General features: G+C 39.8%; 4 protein-coding genes across 12 annotated transcripts; all 4 read left to right on the forward strand.

Moving 5' to 3' along the window:
* Window positions 1-2,724: 2,724 nt before the first annotated feature.
* On the forward strand, window positions 2,725-6,912 carry LOC103978480 (probable ubiquitin-like-specific protease 2A). 4 transcript variants are annotated; one of them, XM_009394284.3, is made up of 10 exons: window positions 2,727-2,845; window positions 3,106-3,161; window positions 4,813-5,003; window positions 5,089-5,256; window positions 5,332-5,463; window positions 5,553-5,634; window positions 5,707-5,817; window positions 5,905-5,972; window positions 6,424-6,483; window positions 6,575-6,912. In XM_009394284.3, exons 3-9 carry the CDS (start codon window positions 4,831-4,833, stop codon window positions 6,449-6,451), a joined length of 762 nt encoding a protein of 253 aa, XP_009392559.2. In that variant the 5' UTR covers window positions 2,727-2,845; window positions 3,106-3,161; window positions 4,813-4,830; the 3' UTR covers window positions 6,452-6,483; window positions 6,575-6,912. The 4 variants fall into 4 exon arrangements, with proteins under 4 accessions (XP_064987060.1, XP_009392559.2, XP_009392560.2 ...); XM_009394285.3 differs by having other exon boundaries at window positions 2,786-2,982; XM_065130988.1 differs by having other exon boundaries at window positions 2,725-2,845; window positions 6,424-6,628.
* A 2,820-nt stretch (window positions 6,913-9,732) lies between these two features.
* On the forward strand, window positions 9,733-14,675 carry LOC135583939 (putative UDP-glucuronate:xylan alpha-glucuronosyltransferase 3). Of its 5 annotated transcripts, none has more exons than XM_065131009.1 (6): window positions 9,733-10,175; window positions 10,299-10,547; window positions 10,666-10,798; window positions 12,244-12,453; window positions 12,608-13,251; window positions 13,432-14,675. In XM_065131009.1, exons 3-6 carry the CDS (start codon window positions 10,731-10,733, stop codon window positions 14,436-14,438), a joined length of 1,929 nt encoding a protein of 642 aa, XP_064987081.1. In that variant the 5' UTR covers window positions 9,733-10,175; window positions 10,299-10,547; window positions 10,666-10,730; the 3' UTR covers window positions 14,439-14,675. The 5 variants fall into 5 exon arrangements, with proteins under 5 accessions (XP_064987081.1, XP_064987077.1, XP_064987072.1 ...); XM_065131005.1 differs by having other exon boundaries at window positions 10,299-10,355; XM_065131000.1 differs by having other exon boundaries at window positions 9,733-10,355.
* A 527-nt stretch (window positions 14,676-15,202) lies between these two features.
* On the forward strand, window positions 15,203-16,630 carry LOC135625902 (peroxidase 43-like). Its single transcript, XM_065131033.1, has 4 exons — window positions 15,203-15,473; window positions 15,562-15,750; window positions 15,837-15,999; window positions 16,088-16,630. The coding sequence occupies exons 1-4, from the start codon at window positions 15,243-15,245 to the stop codon at window positions 16,501-16,503; spliced, it is 999 nt and encodes a 332-aa protein (XP_064987105.1). The 5' UTR covers window positions 15,203-15,242; the 3' UTR covers window positions 16,504-16,630.
* A 379-nt stretch (window positions 16,631-17,009) lies between these two features.
* On the forward strand, window positions 17,010-24,210 carry LOC103978477 (NAD(P)H-quinone oxidoreductase subunit O, chloroplastic). 2 transcript variants are annotated; one of them, XM_009394271.3, is made up of 6 exons: window positions 17,010-17,370; window positions 17,898-17,953; window positions 18,873-18,933; window positions 19,100-19,141; window positions 23,777-23,836; window positions 24,037-24,210. In XM_009394271.3, the coding sequence occupies exons 1-6, from the start codon at window positions 17,142-17,144 to the stop codon at window positions 24,195-24,197; spliced, it is 609 nt and encodes a 202-aa protein (XP_009392546.2). In that variant the 5' UTR covers window positions 17,010-17,141; the 3' UTR covers window positions 24,198-24,210. The 2 variants fall into 2 exon arrangements, with proteins under 2 accessions (XP_009392546.2, XP_009392547.2); XM_009394272.3 differs by having other exon boundaries at window positions 17,012-17,370; window positions 18,873-18,938.
* The last annotated feature ends 111 nt before the right edge of the window (window positions 24,211-24,321 follow it).

Genomic DNA, 24,321 nt, shown 5'->3' on the forward strand with positions numbered 1-24,321 from the left:
TATGTATGTCATTATGAATTATATATTTTTAATATCATTTTAGACTAATTCTTTAATATAATTTTATAAGTTATTGATCTATGCCACTTTGACGACTATAAAATTAATATAATAAAAAAATTATTTTAGAATATCCTATAAATAATAAAATTTTTATTATAATTCATATCTCATAAGCCTAATATCCCAAGCACAATCATAATAATTATCAAACATTAATCAATATAAAGAAAAACTCATATGATAACTGTAATAATAAATCATGTCCTTGTATGAAAAATAATTATTATTTTATAATTTCAAATATATATTGAAATAATCATATAAGTATCCAAAAATAATAATTAAAATTTTAACTATCACATATAAAATTTTATTATTATGGTTCAAAGATTTGGGCTAATCATTCATCCAATTAAACTTATCAAAATTAAAGTTGATCAAAGTAAAAAAAAAAAATCAAAATTTAACTTTCTTTGAATTCAATTAAAACTTGATTGATCAAATCTAAATCCAATCAAGCAATCAAAATACAATCATGATAACGTCCGATCAAAATATGATTAAAATAAATTGAATTAGTTTATTTATAAGTAAGGACATAAGTCATAAAATTTATAATTTCTAAGGAGTAAAACTATAATTTTTCTTGGGATATATAATGAAAATTTTTAATTTCTTAAGGGCATAATTAGAAAGTAAATTTAAAGACATTGATTAGATTTTTTTAGGGGTAAAAATATTATATTAGTTAAAAAGGAAAGAATCCCTAAAACATCTCTCAACTGTCATTGTCGTATTCCACCATGCTTGTCTCGTTGACGGTGCATAGTGTGCATCGCTTGTGATTGTCACGGCATCACCCACATCGTCACCCATTGGGGAGTCATCGCTTATAGTGGGTTAGCGATACAACCCACCAACCATTGTCGTCGTTTCCTTTTTTATTGCTCAACCAATGGGAATCATGACTTATGAGGTCTAATTGATGTTGACTGCAGCTAGCAAACGTCACATCAGCAGTCATCGCAAGCAACAACACCGTTGCTGTAGCCGCCTGCAACAAAGGTCGACCACCGTAAGATTGTTACACCCCACGATGCTTCTATTGTGTTTGTAGCTATTGCCCATGACTAGACTGGTGACCACCAGAGGCCACCACCCTCAACAATTTTATCGCTGATAGATAGCCATCGAAAAGTGGTCCATCGATCAAACACCAGGAACCTTGCATCGCTCGCAAATAAATGATAGGATAGACTAGATTGAAAGCAGATCGACAATATAAATAAATCGTTCAAGCATCATAAATCAAAAACAGATAACACATTTTCACAAGTAAAGGTACTAATAAACAAATCTAAATATAAAATGAATCTAAAATATTTTTAAGATATAAAGTATTTGATTTCAAAACATGGCTCCAAGCATAAAAATCATGATTATGCTATTATGTGAATAATTTTAATATTAAAAAATAAAATCAAATAATAGTAGATCAAATATACGATGCATACTTTTTTATGCTACTCAAAAAGCTTTTATCTAATCTATAGGTGTACCATCATCGGATCTGAAAGCTATAATGATGTCGATCGGTAAAAAAAGCTAGACTCGTTTTCTCCTATCTTTCTATTCTTCATAAGATCACTACGAGCGACGAATTAAAGACAAAGAAAAAATAACAAAGTTGTTTCACCTCTAAGAGATCTTATCTTTTTATAAAAGATATCTAATATCTCGTTAACTAATTTGATTGTTTTGTCATTGTGTAATCTATCAATATCCTATTTTTTTTTATAGACAAGAGTAGAGTCTCATCCATCAAGATTATCTTCTAAGAAATTCTATTATAACTAAATTTATTTATTTTATTAAATTATAATTATAATTAAAATCTAATATATTAAAGAGACAAGATCAATATAAGTACAAGTAGTTGCAGCGAATCTCTGAACCCTTCTCCACTCTTCAGAGGTTGAATTGATGATGGTGAACAGTTGTAGCAGTTGGACAGACCTGTACAGAATTGGTAGAAGATGCCAGAGATACGAGAATGTGAAGAAAAGGATCATGAAATTTTCTACAGCTGTTGAACAGATGAGAGCTTCGAATATAGATAACAAAAGAACACAATGTACGAGCAGAAACATGGCAGTACTAGAACCCAAGACCAATGTACGAGCTGAAGATGAATTCTAGGTGCACTTACTAAAGAACACAATCCAAGAATTCAAGACGAGGCTCTCTCTAGGAAGACTCCCAACTCTTAATATACTCAAAACCCTGTTCTTATTGTGACTATTATGAGCATATGAATCATTCTCCCTATTATCTTTTGACTTATTAATTAATATACTTTTATCGAGTCATCCGAAATAATTAGTACATTATTATATAACTAATAGGTCTTAATTATGTAATAATTTTTAAATTATTAATTAATGCACATATTTTAGAGATTACGATAAAGAAAGATTAAAATAAAAAAAAGTAATTTGTCCCCATAATTCGCTATTTTCAATTAGCATTTATATCGAGCAGTCAATATTTAAATCATCGAGTTCGACGCAACCGATCCGCTCATGCACTAGTCGGACAGTTTGGTATCCAATCTGACCATTCGCCGTTCGATTTCCGTTGATTGATTGACGATCCGTTCCCTTGATTGATTTGCCGTGCGAGACTTAAGGCGAATCGTGACCGTGCTTCCCGAATCCGACGTCTCCGACTAAAAGAGTTCACGACACCGATAAATGTAAATGTGGGAAGGCTGATAAAACAAGAAGCCCGTCTCCGCCGGCGCTCCACCCGCCGCTCGTCTGCCGCCGATCCGCCGCTCAGCGTAAGATCGTTTCTATTTCCTGTCCTCTCCTATGTCTCCTCCTCACCGGCGCAACTCCGGCAACGGCAGCCGGCATCCGATCAACTTGTCTATCGTTCATTCCAGTGGCGTCGGCCACCACTGCATCACCGGAAGCAGTGGGTGTTAGACACCGCCCTCTGTCTTCCTATTTACCTAGTTGTCTTTCTTTCGAACCTCGCCCTCTCTTTTAGACTGTGAATCGCCCATTAACGACAGTAAAATTCTTGCGTTCCTTGTAGCTTCTTCGTTCCGGCGCTGGAGAGCAAATCTGGAGCACCAACTCTGACGTCGTGCTGTAAGCCTCAGTTTCTTCAAAATTATTCGGTTTCTTTCTTACCTTTTGGGGAATCATTGAAGAATGTCTTCAGATGTGGATGACTTTTGTTTGTCTCTATTGGTTCGATCTTTGCACTCTTTAACTATTCGAGGAACGAATTTGCACTGATTTAGTGTTTATTAAGCTCATTTACGGGTTCTCATTCTAATTTTCTTTGTTCGTAACTTTCTCGTTGGTGTCTATCTCATAAATCTTTTCTCTTGACCCTCCTCAGAATTGATCTAAAAACTGGATCTTTCACTAGTTTTAGTTTGAAACCTGCACTTAATCTTATAAACTTATACGGCTTTTTTCAGTTCTTTACTTTCTTTGTTTTGCCCCTTTCATGTTTGTTGCCTCTTGTAGCATGTCGTCAGGTTGGATTTCCCATTGTTGTCCATTCCTCTTGAACCTGATAGTGTTACAGTATACCGTATTGCCATGCTTTGCAGGATGGGGAAATTACCAGAGAGAGTTAAGTACCGAATCCTGTCTAGAGATGTTGTGGTTGTGAAGTAACTAATTTTGGTCATGTTATTTGTAAAATTGAATGATAATGGAAGTAATATCGTGGAGCCTTCAAAACTAGCTAATGTATGAACCTCTCAAATCGGAAAGGTGTGTGCCCAAGTACATTGTTACAAGATCATCGAGAAGCATTTTAGACATTCTAGTTTGATGGGGCTAGTTGTATCAAATGAAAGACTAATATATTAGTGTACCAACTTCAAGCTGAAAATTCTATCTCTCTAGCATACAATTAATGTTTACATCTGAATCAAGCACTTGGCTTGATATAACCTAAAATTTTGAGAGATAGAAGCCCTAGGTCTGAATTCTAGGAGCCATTACGACTCTAATATTTTCCATTTTCCTTCTCTATGTTTTCCTCCTGCTCAAAATCTCATTATCTTGACCTTAATATATATGCAGTTAGTTGCCTTCCTGAAATTTTAGTTAAGTTTATAAATAAATAATTACCATAGATCATAAGACAAAAGCCTTTGAAATAATTTTTGATTTTGGCCTTTCTTTCCCCTTAATTATCTAAATTGCCTCTGCAAATCCGTCAGAGCATCTTCTTGTAACCACCTCTCATGGTCCAATTGCACAGGGTTGACACTTGTTTGAGCATATTGTTGGAGTCTTAAGTAACAAACAAGAACGAGTATCTCATGTAAAGTACAGGATGCCTTGGTTGCAGGTGTTCCTAGGCATGCAATACCACTGTTAGTATCAAGGATTAAATACCAATTTGTACCAAACACCATTTCCTCCTATTTACTAAACAAAAAATTCTTCTTCGCATGAGAACCTGATCTCTTGATCTTAGGTCTTCTCTAGATGAGGGAAAAGGACTGCTCGCTATTCTACCACGGTGTTACACTTTGAACATAATCGTTTTTCTAGTCCGAGGAAATGGTCTGCATGGTTCTACCACCAGAATCTGTGTAATGCTTTGGACAAAATCCTTTTTCCTAGGTCAGGGAAAAGGACTGTATATTTCTTCTACCAGTATATGTGATGATTTGGACACTAGTGATTGCTCTAAAGTTTCACATTTATCAAGGTGTTCTTTGTCTTACATTTTACTGATACCAACAATGCAACTTATTTTCTGTGTGTGTAGTATTTACCAGAATTTAAGATGATAACAAGGCAAGCAGCCAAAACATTGAGGAAATCTGGAGAATCTACTACATCAAATATTTTTAGTGCACTTCCTTTGTGCAAGCGTTCAAAGAGACTCAGAGCTAGCAAACAGACCAATTGCAGACATGATAAGAAGTTAGATAGTAACTTGTTTCAGTCTTTACTAGAGTGAGTTCCATATCCGTCAACTTTTATACATATTCTCGCTCAAACAGCATAACTGAGTTGTTTTTTTTTTTTTTTATTTATATAGAGAATTATGGAGCAGGACTCCTGAACAAAGAAGAAGATCCTGTATATATCTTGACTGTTTATGGTTTTTTCTGTATAAGGATAAATTGACAAGAACAAAAGTGCTTAGCTGGATCAAAAAGAAGCAGATATTCTCAAAGAGATATATCTTTGTTCCCATTGTTTGTTGGTGAGTTTTCTCGCTCGTTGGTGTTTTTAAATTTTGTAAAAACACTATACTCTCTTGACTGATCCTAAATAACAGGAGCCATTGGAGCCTTCTTATCTTATGCCATTTTGGAGAAAAACGACAATCCAGGGCAAGAAAGCCATATATGCTTCTGCTAGATTCTCTACACAAGACAGATCCAAGGAGGCTAGAGCCAGACATCAGAAGGTTTGTTTTTTCTTCTAATTTGCTTCTTTATCAAATTACAGAATTTTCTATGCATGAATTATGATGCGTTCCTCTATCTTCACTTTCAGGTTTGTGCTCGACATCTACAGATCAGAAGAAAGGGAAGAGAATGAAGACTTTCTATCTGAGATTCCTCTTTTAATTCCCAAGGTGGCCGTGCCCCACTGACATCTTCCCTTTATGGTAGCTTCTTAATTATGAACAGCTGACAATTATTTGCAGGTGCCACAGCAAAAAAAAGGCGAAGAGTGTGGCATTTTTGTTTTATATTTCTTACACCTATTTATGCAAAACGTCCCAAGGAGTTACACAGAAGAGGGATGCCCTTGCTTTGTAAGTCTTAATTCCATATGAATATTCCTTATTTTGAATTACTGTAGGGATTATATGTCATTTTTGGATTTCTTTGTCTTTTGTCAGGTTAACGAGGACTGGTTTAAATTAGAAGAATTGGAGAGCTTCCACAATGAAATCCATTCAGCCTGGAAGTAGGGTTAATGCTTTATCAGCATATATCCAGTGTGCATAAGTTGCATCATATGGATTAGTCGGCCTGCATGAATGCCTTTATTAAAAAAGTTACATGAAGTTCATATATGATCGTGCTATTATGTTGTCCAACACAAAGAGCAGTTTTATACAAACAGCTTATTTGGTAAATTGTGGGTTTTGTGAGAGAACATAAAATAAAATAGTTCCAATCAGTACCATGCGAGCCTATATAGGTCCAGGGTTTCATGACTTAGGATCCTAGGGAGAACTGCGAGTCCATCTTAGGTGCTTTATTTACTTGTGGAGCTTCGATGATCATAGGAGTATTGGAAATAGTTTGTTTTGTTCGTGACCACCACTGATATGGCATTCACTGAGATTATTTATTTGAGTTGTCAAACGATTGTATTTTGACCTGATAAACGTAATATTATGATCTTCTTCTAGGAGTAAAGGCCTCATGGAAGTGCAATGAGAGCAAGTATCAAGATTCGCTACCTTTGGCTTGTATCCACCTCTCTTTTCACTTTATTATTTCTGCTTTAGTGATATTAGAATGATGGGCACAGGACATTTCTAATTCATTTACTGTTGGCAGGTTTCCCGATGAAAACCTACGTGACACCGTTTTGAAGTGCATTTCAGTTACAAGCCTCGTTTAATGTCGTTAGTTGGTGAATTAGTGGGTTGAAATTTTGTTCAGCGATGAACTGATTGTAGCTTAATCTGGCCTTTGATCGCCATATTCAAACACTTCCATTCCTGTTCAGAAAAGTAGTCGCCATGGTAGAAATTTTGCGGGTTAAACACTGTAGGTATGAACTTAAGTGTTCATGTGATGGTTCTGCCAAACTCTGAAATTTCCTCTCATACTGTGTTCTGTAGAAGTTTTTGTGGCATGGAAGCCAAAGACACGGCAGAAGTAACTTATGAACATGGATCGAAGTCTGGATGTGTGTATGTGCATATATGATTCTGCCTTCCCATACAAATATGCAGGTAAGGTTGCGATTATGTTTGTGTTGTTATGGTTACTTTTCCGGTCTCCTCGAGATCAGATTGAGATTTTTAATTCCATTTTATGGTAGCAACAGGAAATGTTATTTCAGATATTGAAGCAATATCAAGTCTGTAATGCATGTATCAAAGCAGATGCTCCAAGAAATCGTTGGAAAAACACTATTTCTAGCAGAAGATAATTCCGACTTTGTTCATCGTTAGGATGATCGAAGATATTGCATTTGCAGCACGTATCATCTTAACGTGTGGCTGTTTTATTGTTCACCGGTCATTGAAGTTGAATCCATGTTATCCAATTCTCAAGCAACTTGGAAGAGAGATTAATTGTGAATGTACTTACCATGGCTTTATTTCCTTTGCAAAGATGGTTTGCTGTGTCCCACGCAAACCTATAAGCATTTGCTCGCTGCACCACTTGGGAGTTTAACTACAGCTTAGAATTCAACTCATGGCTGGGAGAGAGATTTTGTCATTTCATTGGAACATTTACCATAAAAGTTTCTATCCCCACCAAACAACTTGTAATGTGATGTATCAACAAAAACAAAAGCCACCTCTTTTAGGTTTGTTGATCCATCCCAAAGCTTCACTTCACTGTATCACCAACACACACTCCATGATCTGGGAAGAAGGTGACATTGGGGAGGTGGGTAGAGTCATGTCAGTCAGGGTCAGACAAACCCATCTGAGACAATTCCAGAGATTCAGTGATACACTTGTCTTGTTCTTATTATCCATCAGCTTCAACTCTTTAGGTTGCTATGTCCTAATCGACAAATTAGGTTAGGCTTTTGGCACCCTAGTGTGGACCTGCAACCTTGCATGTGTCTAGTAGACACTTTAAAGGATGAAATCATATCACCTAGAATTACAGTCTGATTTCTCATAAGAGTTTGATGAGGATTACAAAATTTGGATTATCACTTGCACCAAAACATAAAGTTGAATTAAGGTTACAATCATTGAATCAGGGTTATAAATCTAAACACGTATATATAGTATTTGCATCCAAGATCTACTTAACATAAAGGATGGTAACAAGACAAGATCACTGCATCTACCTGCAATGTGGCATCAGTTAATTCTTTCTTATTAGAGACATCAGTATACCTGTGAATCCATGGCCACAAAAGTTCATGTGATGTGAGAGAAGACCTTTGGAAAAAGACCAGATTCTTATCCTTCTCTCTGTAGATGTCCCAACTCCAGTCTTTCATCTGTCTTACTTTATGTCATCCAACCCACACCCACATCCATTTAATTCCATATATCTAAGACATTGGAAGATAAGAAGTAAGGGTAGTAGTAATTCCTTCTCATGGGACTCCAATTTATCTGATTGCACTCACATCCAGTGCTGGACATGAGACATAAAGAGGGGACATGGGACTTTCATCATAGTTCATCTGCCATTGAAAGAAAGAGAGGAGAAAGAAATGTGGCAGGCAGTGACCACACAGAATCCAGGATAGACAACAAGTAACATTTTGGCAGGCATTTAAAGTGGGAGTTTAACCTCATGTTGGTCTGACACTTTTTGAGTGCTTGTCATGTGCATCAGTGCCAGCAAACTCCACCTAATATGTAACCTAAAGGAATCATGTGAGACACTTCATCCCAATGGCAGATAGATATGGCCATGATTTGTCAGCTTACACAATCTTTTATCAACATCTGCCAGCAATTTAGGGGACTTTTGTCTATTTATCTCTAAGGCTGCTGCAGCCATGAAAGCATTTACTGATCCACCTCATGAAGATGTGACTTTTCATTTCCTGAGAGGCAAATAAACCCAATGAGGCTTTCCTTCTCCACCAAAACCAATTTGGTTTTTGTAAAAGGCTGTGTACTAACTGAGACAGTCACCATGGTTGGTGGGAGATCCTCAAACTGTGTCTTGTTCCTTTTGGATGTTTACTTTCCATCTATCAAAGATCTGGCAACAAAATTCAATGCATGGAGCCTTATGGTGCATCCAACCAAGCATTTTGCTTGCTTTGCTCATTTTCTGGAAAGAGGTCTAAATGGTAGGTTATGAATTGTTTTAATTGTTGCATGAGGTGATTAGTTGAGTTAATTCCATTTTATTATTACTCTTCATTAAGAAAATATTGTCTCTATTGCTAACATTATGCATGTTTAGAATTGGTATAGAAACATTAATCATTATTTGTGTATAGTTTTTATTTATTTATTTATGTAAAGTATCTCTTAGTTAAATATTTACTATTTATGTAAGTCATATAGTTATGTATTAGTCTTTTTTTATTATCTTAGAATAAAAAAAAATAATTAATTGAAAAATTACTTAGAATAAGGTTATTCTTTACTAATTATCTTTATATTCCTACCTAACCTCTTCTAGAAAAAGAGGACTAACAACCAGGCCAAGAACCATATTGGTTATAAATGAGATTATTATTATTATTATTATCATTATACTATTTATACATTGAGTATGAGTTTATATTTTATGAGAAATACTTTAATCAGAACCTTACCAAGGATTGAAATAGAGAAAACTCCTCAAAGAGGAAACTAGTGATTATTATTACCTAAATAGGAGGCTATTGCTAATATTGTTGTTATTATTATTGTTGTGAGATTTGAGAAATAATGTACTATCTTAATCTCAACATTTTCATACATTATTTTCCAAATCTCAATTACTAAATCTCTGAGATGGGGTCTCAATCCAACACTCTTCCCATTATACTCCTTCCTCAAGTACAAGCTTGTCTCAGAATTCCCACTGACACTTCCCAGCCAACTCTCTCAACATCCTCCCACCCACTCCCCAAGAACACATCTCTTGAAGGTCCCCCAGGGACCATGTCACTTGCACCAACCTCACACTCCCTTCATTGCATTGCAGATCTCCTTTGCAAGGCCCAACCTCTCTCTCTCGCTCTTTCTCTGCAAGTAAAGGAACAGTGATCTTTGGAACATGGACTGTAGTGCTGTAGGTCCCCAAGATTGCAGTGAGAATCCACATTGGTCATCGTTCCATGCTTTCCTTCTCTAATCAATTCCACTTCCTCCTATAAAAATCGTTCCTTTTGCGTAATCTCTCCCTCCATTGTTCCTGGCCTGCTTGGAGGTGTCCATTGCTCCATGCTCCGTGCCGCGTTGGATTGCAGGGGGAATCAACACTGGTCATTATTGCATGCGTTATTCCTGTAATTAATTCGTTCTTTTCTTATAGAAAAATCCTTCCTTTTTATGTAATCCCTCCCTCCATTGTTCTTCGCCTGGTTTGAGGTGCCACTTGGTTCCTCGTTCTTATCCTGCTTTGGTCGCAGCCTCCAAACTCCACTTGCGGTTGCTTTAGCGTGTTCATCACTTCCATTCTTTATTTGGTTGGTGACCTCCTTCCTTCTCTGTCATCGTTTTCTTTCGGCTTCGCTCTTGGCCATTTCTTCAAGGATTGTTCTGCTCGCTCCCGCTTTTCGGTAGAGAGTTCGTGGTTTTAACGACGCGTGGAAGGTTCCGCGTCGTCTTTTGACGGCCACCGTCCCTCCGGGAGTGGGTGACTCCGCTTTGTCGGAGTGGTTCGTCTGTTATCGCTAGTTTAGTCGCAAAGATTTGGTTTTTCGATCTCGGGAGGAGAGAAAGGGTTGCTGGTCGTCGTAAAAAATTGATTTTTGTTTGCTCTTTTGTGTCCCACAGTTGAGATCGGTTTCTTGCGTTGATCGAGGGCATATGATGGCGTTACTTGCTGTGGCCGGATCGAGATGAGAGGTGGGGCGGGCGCTGCCGGGGCCGGCCAGAGCGAGGCCAGGCACCGATCGGGGGGAAGTCCGTGAGTGTCTCTGTTCTTGAGATGTTCAATTGCCTCGTGTTTCGATATAGCCATCTTGAATTCTTGCGTTCTACTGTCAAGTAATCATGAAATGCTTCCTTTTGCTCTGTTCTGTTCGTCGCTTCTTGTTTTGCCATCTTTGTGTTCAATGATTTGCTCAAGAAGGAAGTGTAGAATTGAAGTCGGCAGTGACTATTTCCCTTGGTTCCGATTAGTATATTCTGATGCTTTTGCTGCTATAGGATTGGAATTGGAGATAAACTACCATTTTAAGAATCAAGATTGACCCTAACAATGAATGCTTGCTGTTTCCGTCTTTGCTTAGCTTAGTACATGGCTCTCCAGTTCATGTTTTCTTGGATTTATGCAATCATTCAGAAAAGAGATTTGAATCAAAATTTCTGAAGGAAGAATTCTTGGCTACGTTCCTATCATATGCTCCATAATCAGCTTCATCTGCTGTGTTAAATCTGCTCTTCTATTGTTGCAGAGTCATTTATCATTTTGATGTAGGTCTTCATCTGTTCTCTAGTTTCCTTGCATCATTGGATAGTCTCTTCTTCCCCTTGAACTGCTGATGCTCACCATGTCTTTGAGTTAGAAGCATGTTTCTGAAGGCTAATTTATGTTGCTTAGGTAAATCTGAATTTAATTCTATAGTCTAATCAATTAAGGAGGTTCTAAAAAGAATCGACTATGGTGGCACTTACAATGCATTTAAGTAAAATTAGTTTGAATTATACTATTTTCAGTTGTAGAATAATTGGATAGAGACTATATTAGCAGGAATGCTTTGGGACTAATCACATATGCTAGAATATAAAGAATGAAGAAAGTTCATCATCAAACATATAGTAGTTTGGCCATAAAGTCTTGTTCACAGGGAATCTAGCAATATTTGCTGCCTAGGCAGGAAGGCAGTGTCATCACTACAAACTATACCCTTTTTCGGCCACATCGACAGACACATGATGGAAAAACCTATAATTGCCAAGATTAAATTTTGTGATACCATGTAACAAGTTTTCATAATGTTCAGGTTTTTGTTGTGTTATTTCGGCCTATCGTAGATGGTGCTTTGTTTTTCAGGACATCTAATGCATGCTCCTACTTGAACCTTGATTTAATGGGAAGTTGAAGGAAGAACGGCCGAGTGTAAGAAGCAACAAATCTAAACAAGGATGAAGAAGGTTTAGATGAGTAGGCAAAATTCCATGTTATTTTGTAAGAAGTTTGACTAATTAATGGTAAAGAAACTAATTTTTGATTCGGAACAATGGTGAGTCAGGATGTATGAGTGTGTCATTGTGAGGTTAGTTGCCATCAACATGTCTTGTTACTGCATCATACAAGCTTCACTGCTGTCACCTGCTTCTCTAATTTCATGTATTCTGAATCTACATGGACCGATTAGATTTCCTAATTAGTCTTTCATCCTGACTTAGTGTCTGTGCAAACAAAAGGAGCTCTTGCAGAAGCAGTGACTTCAGACAAGCCGACAAGCCATTCAACAGTTTTTTTCCAGAAAGGAATTCATCCTGGAAGCTGCACACATTGAAACTTGGCTTGATACTCATTGTATTTTGCACCTTTTTGACCTTTCTCCACTCTCCTGCGGCTTATCATAATGATCATTCGTTGCATGCTGGCTCTAGGTAAGTGCCTTTTCCTGATCTGCTTTTCATTGCTGGACTTTAATCATCACACATGTTCTGTGCTTGTTTTCCACAAACAGATGATCATATTCCATGACTTTTTACTGTTTCTGCTGGGAATCTTAGCTTATGCTGGTCAGAAATGCCATTGCAGGACCAGGTTTAAGGATGTTGGATGGTTATGGGACAAATCCAAACCTGATCCGCGGTATGTGTCGCATTCGAATGTTGATTGGGCTCAAATCATGATGTGTGTGGCACAGATGGATGCCAGTAAAGGAAATCTGAAAATTGGCTTACTGAATTTTAACATTTCTGAGATCAACCAGTGGCGCCAACTCTTACCGAACGCAGGGATTTCTGTCATCCAACTTGATTATGCAGAGAGTAAGATTACTTGGGAGGTCCTTTATCCTGAATGGATCGATGAGGAAGAAGAATCCGAAGTCCCCTCTTGTCCCAACCTACCTGAACCCAAGTTCTCTAAAGGCCTCCATTTGGACCTCATTGCAGTCAAGCTTCCTTGCAGTGGCTCAGGGAGCTGGTCAAGAGATGTTGCTCGATTGCATTTGCAGCTTGCAGCTGCGAAAGTCGCTGCGGGGTCTCCGGCAGGCCGCCACCCTGTTCATGTACTTTTCGTGACCGACCGTTTCCCTATCCCAAACCTTTTTACGTGCAAGTACCTCGTCATGAGGAGAGGAAATAATTGGTTGTACAAACCAGACTTGCATCTGTTGAAGGAGAAGCTACAGCTTCCTATCGGATCATGTCAGCTCGCACTCCCCCTCGAGGCAAAAGGTCAGTATGATTCTCATTTCTTTTCTTTAATTTGCCTTTTTATTTGGCAGGTTTTTCTCAGATTAAAATTTTAGGACTTGGCAGTTGAAAGGCTCATCAATTTCTCACTTGTACTTCCAATTAGCATCATTGAATCTGTAGAACCTAAACATGTTCACCTTCGACTCATTGTGATAACAGAGCGGCCGCAATCTGATACTCCTCACCGAGAAGCATATGCCACCATACTCCACTCTGCCAATGTTTATGTCTGTGGTGCCATTGCAGCAGCCCAAAGCATTCGGTTAGCAGGATCAAAGAGAGACCTAGTGATCCTCGTTGATGAAACAGTCAGTGATCACCACAGAGGCGGTCTCGAAGCTGCAGGATGGAAGATCAAAACTATCACAAGGATCCGAAATCCCAAGGCCGAGCGTGACGCTTACAACGAGTGGAACTACAGCAAATTCAGGCTTTGGCAGCTCACGGAGTATGACAAGATCATATTCATCGACGCAGACCTTCTCATCCTACGAAACATCGATTTCTTGTTCACTATGCCTGAGATCACCGCCACAGGAAACAACGTGACGTTCTTCAACTCGGGCGTGATGGTTGTCGAGCCTTCCAACTGCACGTTTCAGCTGTTAATGGATCATATCAACGAGATAGAATCCTACAATGGTGGAGACCAAGGTTACTTGAATGAAATCTTTACATGGTGGCACCGTATACCGAGGCACATGAACTTCCTGAAGCACTTCTGGTTCGGCGATGAGGAGGAGATCAAAGCGAAGAAGATTCGTTTGTTTGGCGCTGATCCTCCGCTTCTCTATGTTCTTCACTACCTGGGCCTGAAGCCATGGCTGTGTTTCCGGGACTATGACTGCAACTGGAATGTGGACATAATGCAGGAGTTCGCGAGTGATGTCGCGCATGCAACTTGGTGGAAAGTGCACGATACGATGCCGCAACACTTGCAGAGCTTCTGTCTTCTAAGATCAAAGCAGAAAGCTGGACTGGAGTGGGATCGGAGGCAGGCGGAGAAGGCAAATTATTCTGATGGCCATTGGAGACGAAACATTACCGATCCTCGTCTAAAGATATGTTTCGAAGACTTCTGCTACTGGGAGAGCATGCTATGGCATTGGGGCGATCCCAACTGGTTTGATAATGACACCACATCTAATCCCACACCAAAATCATAATCTTCCATTGTTCTTGCTTTGCCAATCTCGCTGAATTCTTTTCACCGATGGACATAAAAGTTCTTAGAACTAGGCTGTTTAAGAGCTTCACAGGATAGATGATGCTCTGCAAATAATATATACGTATATATAGAGAGGTGAACATCTTCTTTTTGTTTACCTTGATATCATGCTTTGTCATGTTCTGTGGAGTGTTAAGCTCCGTTTTCTGCTGTGGGTAATCTTGTTTTGGTTTCACGAACTGTTTTGTTCTTTATGTCATTCCTATCTTTGAGTGAATTGAGCAGAGAAGACATGCAACAGAGTTGTAGCTGGGGAGAAGATGACCACACCTTACCTCTCATGGGCTTGTGATTTCGAAATCCATGTTCTATCTGCCCCAAAATTGGCCTCTGAACATGCAAAAGCCTGAACACATCCCAACATGGAACAATGGACAGGGAATTCCAGTTCAGGGAAGGAAGAAACAGAGTGCTCTTTCCACTACTGTGCTACCACTTCAAGACAGAGAGTCTAAACTTGGATGTAATGCCACCCGAACGTACAAAGTGCATTATTTCAGCTGACAGATAGTGAGCAGCTTCCAAATCAAAGAGAGAAAAAGACTAGATTTGGGAATTCCATGCTGAAGTCAAGGAAGGGATGGTGACACATGGTGGTGGAGCTGCAATGACACCTGCTTCTTACACCCCCTGTTACATGCGATGACTGTGACACATATCCGATTCCCCTACACCCTTTCTTTATGTAACATGCAGGTCCTTCCTCTTCTTGACCGTATCCAAGTTCTTTGCTCCTCCTTTCATGGCTATCTTAACACCACCATGTGTCCTCATGTTGTTCGTTCCATCGGTCATGGTTCTCATCTCCTCGCTCCGAGGGTTTTCTGTGGGTGAACTCGAGGTCGGATTCTACTCCACCTCTTGCCCAAATGCCGAGGAAATTGTTCGCTGGGTAGTCGCCGAAGCTGCAAATTCTGACTCTGCCATTCCTGCAGCCTTGCTGAGGCTCCATTACCATGATTGCATTGTTCGAGTACTCCGCTCTTCCACCTTCGTCCTTTTTACTGCTTGTGATTGCTCGAGCATGAGCGTTTCTTTGTTTCCATCTGTTTGTGTTCGAGGGATGCGATGGATCGATACTGATAAGAGACCCAGATGACGCCAGCCTAGAGAAGAAATCGTCAAACCACGCCGGGGTGCGCGGCTTCGACGTGATCGACCGAGCGAAAGCCAGGTTGGAAGCCGAGTGCGAAGGCGTCGTCTCCTGCGCGGACATCGTCGCTCTCGCAGCCCGCGACGCCGTCTTTCTGGTACAGACTGCAAGCCGAATGAATCATTGGGTGACGTTTCGCCTTGCGTCGAGGTTTCATGGGAAATCTTGCTGTGCATGAAGCAGAGCCGAGGGCCGTACTACGATGTCCCGACGGGGCGAAGGGACGGCAGAGTCTCCAACGTCTCCGACGCCTCCCACATGCCGGACATTCGCGAGTCCGTCGCAGTCCTCAAAGCAAAGTTCGCTAAGAAAGGCCTCTCGGAGAAGGATCTGGTCCTCCTCAGTGGTAATCGATCGACTCCTTCCTCTCCCATGCATGCGGCACGATCGATCCGCTACCTCGTTCCATCTAATCTGAAACGGCGTTCTTCCAGCGGCGCACACGATCGGAACGACGGCGTGCTTCTTCCTGGAGGACAGGCTGTACAACTTCTTTGAAGGCGGCGGCTCCGACCCCTCGATCAACCCCCATTTTCTGCCGGAGCTGAAGCTGCGCTGCCCGGTGGGCGGGGACATCAACGTCCGGCTGCCGCTCGACCCCGGGAGCGAGACGGTGTTCGACATGCACATACTCCGCAACATCCGCTCCGGCCTCGGGGTGATCGAATCGGACGCCAAGCTCTACGCTGATGCGTCGACGAGGGCCATCATCGACTCCTACTTGGGTTCCCTAAGTCGAGTGCCGTCCTTCGACAGGGACTTCGCGGAGTCCATGGTGAGGATGGGAATGCTTGACGTGCACACAGGCTCGCACGGCGAGATCAGGCGCGTCTGCTCCAGATTCAACTGAGCTCTCCGTCCTTTTTTGTTTTGCAATGCTCTGTGAAAAGGGACGTGTGCGGTATGCGTATAATGGCATTATAGAAAATAGGCCAACATATCAATAATATACGTTTAATGAGTTTGACGAGAGCTGAGCGAGAGAAATTATGACACCCAATTTAATTTCTTTTTTTGGGTTAGAAATCGAAGTAGATTGAATTAATTTATAAGGTCACGTGTCTACTTTAACTCAAATGTTTGGATACATCAATCGAATAAATCGACGAGGGCTCATATGCCATGATATGTCTCCACGGAAGTCATTTCACCTTGACGGTGCTCCTGTGTCTCGATCCAGCGACCAAACACGCCACCTGTGGGAGGAACGGGATTGCGTCACAGTGCTTTGCGATGGCCCCACTTCAGGTACCCAATAGGAAGACGTCGTTTCCTGGTTGGTGGTGTAGACCCGCCTGAGGATTTCTTGGCCGACGAGCCGCGTCATTTGCAACCTTGTTGTAACGGTTTGGGCTGAAAGCTGCGACCCGCGACTGAGCAACGGCGCGTCTTATCCGAAAGGGGCGAAGGAAGGAGAGGCGAGAAAGAACCGATGGTGGGGAAGAGACTCCAAGAACCCCCCAGTCCGTCGCGGTCCCGTTCCGACCCATGGCTTCTCTTCTCTCGTCTTCTGCCACTCTCCACCACAACTCCCTCTCCCTTACCTCCCCCTCCGCCGCCGTGGCGAGGGCTGGGCCGCATCGGCTGCCGCGGATCAGGGCCGTCAGCTCTGCCGAGCCCCAGAAGGAGACGCCCGCCAAGAGCTCCACTGAAGCGACCAAGACGCCCGTCCCCACGCGCTCACCTACTTCCTTGCCCAAGAAGCCCGTCTATTCGAGTATTCTCCTCTTCCGTCCTCTATCTCGTCAAGCCGATTCTTGGATTTTAAGATAAACCCTAATTTTCGAGATGAAAAATAGTTCTTAGCATGGATCATGTCTCTTCTCCGCATACGTGAACAATGTTATGCTGCAGACGATTTTCTTCGATAAAAAGATGTGATTTTGAGGATCGGAAGATAGTTGGTTGAACTGTCAGCTGAAGTCTGAAGATTAAATTGGTTTGATTAAAATTGATAACTGGCTTTGTTCTGGAGAATTTATATCCTTGATTATATTGAAAGAATCTGTTTTTCTAGTCCACATTCGTTTTTGTCATGATAAGCCAACATGTTGAAATATTCTACTGAAATTAAGCTTGTTTAAGTGTAGAAAATAATATCAGTTGAAAATTCTTACAAAAAATATCTCGATGGATGATTGGTCATGGAAAGAAGTTATGATTCTATATGAAAGCAACTATGTTTCCTCTTCAATTGCTGTGGGAGGGATGAAGTAGACTTTGCTCATTGTTCTTTTCTTGCAGTGAAAAAAGGGCAGATTGTGCGAGTGGACAAAGAGAAATACCTAAATAGCATCAATGTGAGCCTGTTCTGACATGCACTCTTCCTATCTGTGCCATTATTTATGTTCTTTTTCTCCATTGTTATTTTGTTTATGAATGAGCTTCTAAGAACAAATTCAAGTTTCCTGATTCTCCAGTTATCCTAAAAGAATATATTTTCTTTGCTCTCTAAGCCTCTCCTTGCAATGTGTCATACATCAGCATTGTTGCATCGGCATTAGCTTTCCAAACTCTATTTAGTTACAAAGTGGAATTCAATTTTAAAAGCTATGGTTTGTGCATGTTGATGGTAGATAGATAGTTGATGTGCAAAGATTGAGATAATGAGAAAGAGGTTTTAGGTCATGCATGCTGGATTGACATAAGTTGCATATTTTTCTTATATTATGCAGCATATAAGTAAGGGTTTGGTGGTGGTGAGCGTTGACTACAGATGAGCCACATTGTCTGTCACAGCACAAACAAGATTTACAAAGCCTAAAGAGAAAAAGCGTAGAGAGGACAAAGCACTAGGGGAACAGAGAGCACAATGGGAAGGGGGAGGAGGATTTGTACAAATTGGAGGGTCGATAGATTTTGACTATAGAATTAAGTCATGGAATAGGCTGGAATTTGAAAAGCCAAGCCCTATCTTAAAAGGAATAATCGAGACATGTTATTCAACATTTCAACTTTTGAAGAGTGTCATTTGTTCCCTTTAGTTGTTTGTCTAATTTTGTTAGGATTGAGAGCTAGATTTGCTTCTGCTGTTTAATTTTGAACAGAAGTTGATTCAAATTTTGTCAGATTATTTTCACAGAGTGGTTAAAAAGAACATTTAGCTGCTGACTTCCTTATATATTTATTGAAGTTTGTGTTCATTACATTACGTTCTGAGTGCTTATACTATCATAACAAAGTTGTCATATGGATAACCAGTTATACTTTACATTTCAGTATCTGTCTGTTGGCCACCCTCCTTATTACAAGGGATTGGATTACATATATGAAGACCGTGGTGAGGTGCTCCCCACTTTGTTACACCTTTTTAGTTGATATTGGCACATTCAACTTGTTTTTGTCTTTCTCATGTTTTATTTCCACTTGCGTAATCAATCCAGTAGTTGTGCTTTTTTGTGCTCATATTGTATTCTATCTCTTTGCTGTTTACTTTGTACTTTTAGGTCTTGGAACTCCGAATTTTCGAGACTGGGGAACATGCTCTTGTAAGTAATTCTCATTCTGATCCCTGCTTCTTCTTCTTTATTTACTACTCCAAAGATATCCTTCTTCCTTAATGATTTTATGCTGATGGGCTTGCAAAGGCTCCTCTGGAGGCTTTTTGTAATATTACTTTGTTCATTTCAATTTATTTTGGATTAACCTTCATAACAAGTCTGGCCAGCTTCCAGTTTTTCTACTGTTACTCTATGTTGAATAACAGTCAAATTCTTGTGCTATATAGCTACTATAACCTGCCTCTTTCCATATGTTGCTGTTTTATGCTATCCCGAAACTTGTTTCCCTCTAAGTTTATTTGGAGCTTTCTTAAGTACGAAAGAAGTGCACATAGCCAACTATTGATGAGCCTAGAGCGGTGGAGATCTAATTGCTAATACTATTGATTGCTCTGTCAAAGTGTTTTTAAAAGCGTTAGGTGCCAAGGTCTCGAAATGCCCGAGGCGCTAGGTGTTCGCCTAGGCATCCGCCCGAGCGAAGCAAGGCACTCCTGAATATTATAATTAAAATAATATGCAGCTAAATAGAAATATGCTAAATACGTTTATGGAGACTTATGTTAGAATTAAACTGCTCCAAAAGTATCTTGTTAACTAGGAATGATTTGCTCCTCTAAGACATCATTAAGTAAAAGCTAAGGGAGTTTCATGTATAAATCGAAGTGCATATTGTCCATGGTGTTGTAGATACAACAAATATATTTAAATTGCTCCAAATGAGTTGCTGCTCATCCATTCACAATTTAATTAACTAGAAGGTGAGGGAATGGACGAAGCAGTTTAATTAACAGGAAGGTGAGGGAAGCAGAGGGCGGTGAAAGAAACTGCAGTTACAAATGAACGAAGCTGCAGCGGAGGACGAAGGCAGCAGATGATGTTGTTGATGACGGCGGACAGAGCTGCAGTGTCGGATGGAGTGTGCAAAGGTGGTGAGCGAAGGCGATGAAAGAGGCTATCGTCGGCGGCAGACAGAGCTACTACAGTAGCAGACCAAGCTATAGTGGTGGGTGAGGTTTAGGGTTTAGATGAGCTGTAGTGGCGGACGAGCTGCAGCGATGGACGAGTTGCAGTGACGGCAATCGAGTTGCAACGACGAACGAGATTGGATGAGGCTACCGATAATGGCGGCCAGAGCGAACAAAGGCGACAAATGTAGGGTTTCATTTCACCTTTGTTTTCTTTTACTGGGTCGGGCAAGGGAGGGGATTGGACGGTGTTAGGGTAACTACGTTAGTTGGTTCGATGGAACCAACTTATAAGTCCAATCGAACCAAAGTTTGAACCCAACCAAATTTGGATCGGGCGCTTGCCCGAGGCGCTTGACCCCTGGGCTCAGGTGAGCGCCCGAGTAGTGCTTCATTGAAGCGTTGCGCCTAGAGTTTCTGCAAGGCGCTCGGGCCTCACCTTGCCGGAGTGCCCGAGTGCCTTTTGAAAACATTGCTATTTCAAAAAGTGTCTGGTACTACTTTGAGCTGCGTTCTTTTATCCGAGTCCTTTGGTTTATGTTGGCCAAATGAGTCTTAAACGTACTAGGAATTAAGTTCATGAATCCATGGACTATACGTGTCCATAAAGGAAATACCTCGCATGATAGCTTCTCATATTCTGTGAAGTATATTTACAGCTTATCTTCACTTAAACGAAGTCCTAGAGAAATCTATGGAATTTTATAGCAGTAGATAAGCAACTAAAGGCATTGTAGGAAATAGCAGTAAAAAATCTTGTTGAGTTGTTGTAAGTGTTGTTTAAGTTTCCAGTATTCTGCATTTGATTACTGTAACTGAACTAAACTGCTCAAAATCTGCTCCTTTTCCATTCTGTTTATGGCCTTTTACTATACCTTTCTCTGATATATACTACTTGAGTTGTAAATGAATACTTAAGTTGAAAGCCTGTTTAATGTTTTGCTTGAAAAATCACTTGTAGCTTATAGGGTTTGACATTTATATCATCATACTGTCACGTACTTAGCTGAGATTGCCTAAAGTATGCGGCACCCAAACAATATTCATCCACAAGGGTCATCTTAGACCTTAACTTCGTGCAATCCACAAAGGACTTGCACAAAGAAGAAAAATGTTAGAGAAACGGACATGTGGGTAATAAGATTACTAGGATTGCAAGAAACCCAAAGCAATTTGCTTTTACTCGACACAAAAAGCTCTCGGAAATGGGTTGAATGACCTCACACAAAGGGGGGAGGGTTTGAAGGCAGGTGCATGCCCAATGTTCACATAGCACTTTCGTCGAACAGAATGCGGGCACACTAAAGATGTTGCGCTACATATCAGACATATAACCAAGGCCCCATCAGGTCTAATGCTACCCAGGGGGTTCTAGGATGCTGAGAACATTTCGCACTGTAAGAAGATCAGCTAGAAACCAGCTTATGGCACCTAAGAACTGGTTTGTTTTGGCTATTTTCCTCTCCGTGTGACGCCGCATAGTTAGAAATATTCCGAGTTCTACAAAATAGAAAAAAATAAAACAAAAAAATCAACAACAAATCAAAATGAGGTTGATGGGTACTTTCTACCCTATACATGCTACCTACAAGAAAACACTTGAAAACACTAAAAAAACAATGGGAAACAAGAACTGAAAAGTGTTATGAGCATGCGTTAAAAATCTTGACTTCATTGCTCCATGATGGTGCATCCAAGCTATATCAATGATTGATCATATATTCTTGAAGCTTTTTGACCCAATCCTGCCAAAAGTTATGGTTGGTTATTGAGGTTCATGGAAAAAAAACTTGTCACCTTTCTTCTCTTTGTATTATATAACTCAATCAAGTGTTCTTGTCACAATCCAACCTGATGGGATAACTAGCCTGTCGAACATCTTGACCGCATTGCTTCATGATGGTACATCCAAGCTATATCAATGATTGATCACATATTCTTGAAGCTTTTTAATCCTGCCAAAAGTTGGAAAAATACTGATCACCTTTATTCTCTTTCGATTATACTCGGGCCAAATTGTTTGAGGTTCATGGAAAAAAAACTTGTTATCTTTCTTCTCTTTGGATTATATAACTCAAGCAAGTGTTCTTGTCACAACCCGACTTGATGGGATAATTGGCCTGTCGAACATCTTGATCGCATTATTTCATGATGGTACATCCAAGCTATATCAATGATTGATCATATATTCTTGAAGCTTTTTAATCCTGCCAAAAGTCGGAAAAATATTGGTCACCTTTATTCTCTTTGGATTGTATAACTCAATTCAAAATGCTTAATTGACATCCTCGTTAAGGCCTAACATAACGATGTGATAATTGACTTGTCAACTTCGTTTAGCCCAAACTACTGGTCAAATATTTAAGCTGAAATTGATAATAGTATACTTAGTAGATCCTTATAAGTGAATCTTAGTTTTACCCACTTTCGATGTGAGACTAATCGAGGTTTTACAGTTAGCGGTTCAAATCAAATCGATAAGGATCGAACTGAATCGAACCATTTTTTCGGTTCAGTTAAAGTAAGGTAGTCCAAACTGGAACCAATTTGGATCTACCTAACGTAACTGATTTAAAACCGGATAATCCGATTCGGTTAATCGGTTTATAATTTTAACTTAAAAAAAATATTTATTAAATGAATCGATTCAATTTAATCAAATCGAACCAGAATCTTGGTCTAATTGGGTGACACGACAAGATTTGTGAAATTGAGCCCATGTCATTTGTAAAATTGGGCCTTTGAGTTGGTTTGATTAATCGGTTTGAACCAGTTAATAGCTTAGGATAGTGAACTCAACCTGATTGATATCTTTGAAATTAAAATCGGTTCAGCTTGAACCAGTTAACCGAACCACAGAAGAGTACCCTCAAATCAGAACTGTTTATAGCCTTCAAGATGGTGAATCGGTTTGGACCAAACCAGTTTGGTTCAGGTTTGGTTCCAGTTGGATTTGATTTTCGAGTTCAATTTGAACACCCCTAGTTATAATTCTTCTCAAGCTTGAGGCTATCTAAAATTTTATAAGTAATGCTCTAGTCTAGTTTGATCTGATATACATAATGTTGAAGATTATCAAGCTGATTGTAGTCAAGTCATGTATGGCTTTGCTTGAAATTAGGCTTGATCTTTATCAAGCTAGTTAGCTTGATATGCCGTTCTAGTTTTTATTAAAATCATTTTGAGTTTGATCAGGGACTAATTTGATTGAACCAACCACTGGTGCCTTCTCCAGATATGATTGCTTAAGAATCAATCAAGAAGTCCAAGTGCTAGCGCCAGTTGAAGTCTGGTTTAGTTTTTCTGTCACATGTTGCTAGTTACGAAAGTCATGGCAAAACCTCATCAGATTCAGCTTTTCTATAGTTGGCCTTTTACCTCGACAGCATAATACTTCCACTGTTAATAAACCTTCTGCCATTGGCTTGTTTGTGTAACTATGATTTTTATTAATGATGCATCTAAATCTATCACTCAAATGTATCTTTTGTTCGATCAGATCCTATTCTTCATCAGTACTTCCTTTATTTTGTTTTAATGATAAGTAACTTCAATCTCTATATGTCTGCCACGAGAGATTTCCTTTTTTGGCCAATATATGGTGTAACCAGAGTCTGGAATTCAATATAATTTCAACTTTTTTTATTTCTAACCACAGGTTGCTTGGGTCGGGATTCCTACTGCACCTGCATGGCTACCAACAGACATGCTTATCAAGGTTAACGCTTCTATACTTTTGACACTATTCACGTTGTAAGATTACTGTTGAATGTTCAGTGAAATTGGGGAGGACATACTGTAGGGACTAACTAGAGGAATGAACAGTTTGTTATTACTGAAAGAAGCAGGAGAATGAGCTCAAGTGATTATATATCATCCACACATATATCCCTCACACTTATAACATCATTTTTGCAGTCGGAGAAACTCGACTACGAGAGGATGTGACCTGGGAGGGAGCTTCATCCTTATGTAGTATATTTGCAGAGATCAATGATGTCATTCACACCAAAGTTGTTTCTTGTTTTTCGTATATGTTCAATGACAGATATTTTGCAACAAAAATATATGTTCCGTGAACACATTTTCGTTTGTGGTTTCGCACAGTGCTGTCTGGTGTGGGTAGTCCAATTCAAGTTTGGCTGCCTGCCTTTCTTCGTCAATGGGACAAGTCATAGTGTGTTCGTCGAGATGAGTTTCTTC

This window comes from Musa acuminata, chromosome BXJ1-3 (assembly GCF_036884655.1).
Source record: "Musa acuminata AAA Group cultivar baxijiao chromosome BXJ1-3, Cavendish_Baxijiao_AAA, whole genome shotgun sequence".
NCBI lineage: Eukaryota > Viridiplantae > Streptophyta > Magnoliopsida > Zingiberales > Musaceae > Musa > Musa acuminata.

Bases quoted from the DNA above. Each gene is read 5' to 3' on its own strand.
- LOC103978480 (XM_065130988.1), top strand. From the start codon at position 4,831: ATGATAACAAGGCAAGCAGCCAAAACATTGAGGAAATCTGGAGAATCT. The intron at 5,004-5,088 runs GTGAGTTCCATA...TTATTTATATAG, and splicing joins TTGTTTCAGTCTTTACTAGA to AGAATTATGGAGCAGGACTC. The intron at 5,635-5,706 runs GTGGCCGTGCCC...AATTATTTGCAG, and splicing joins TTCCTCTTTTAATTCCCAAG to GTGCCACAGCAAAAAAAAGG.
- LOC135583939 (XM_065131000.1), top strand. From the start codon at position 10,731: ATGAGAGGTGGGGCGGGCGCTGCCGGGGCCGGCCAGAGCGAGGCCAGG. The intron at 12,454-12,607 runs GTAAGTGCCTTT...ATGCCATTGCAG, and splicing joins TCGTTGCATGCTGGCTCTAG to GACCAGGTTTAAGGATGTTG. The intron at 13,252-13,431 runs GTCAGTATGATT...TTGTGATAACAG, and splicing joins ACTCCCCCTCGAGGCAAAAG to AGCGGCCGCAATCTGATACT.
- LOC135625902 (XM_065131033.1), top strand. From the start codon at position 15,243: ATGGCTATCTTAACACCACCATGTGTCCTCATGTTGTTCGTTCCATCG. The intron at 15,751-15,836 runs GTACAGACTGCA...TGCATGAAGCAG, and splicing joins CCCGCGACGCCGTCTTTCTG to AGCCGAGGGCCGTACTACGA. The intron at 16,000-16,087 runs GTAATCGATCGA...GCGTTCTTCCAG, and splicing joins GGATCTGGTCCTCCTCAGTG to CGGCGCACACGATCGGAACG.
- LOC103978477 (XM_009394271.3), top strand. From the start codon at position 17,142: ATGGCTTCTCTTCTCTCGTCTTCTGCCACTCTCCACCACAACTCCCTC. The intron at 18,934-19,099 runs GTGAGGTGCTCC...TTGTACTTTTAG, and splicing joins TTACATATATGAAGACCGTG to GTCTTGGAACTCCGAATTTT. The intron at 23,837-24,036 runs GTTAACGCTTCT...TCATTTTTGCAG, and splicing joins CAACAGACATGCTTATCAAG to TCGGAGAAACTCGACTACGA.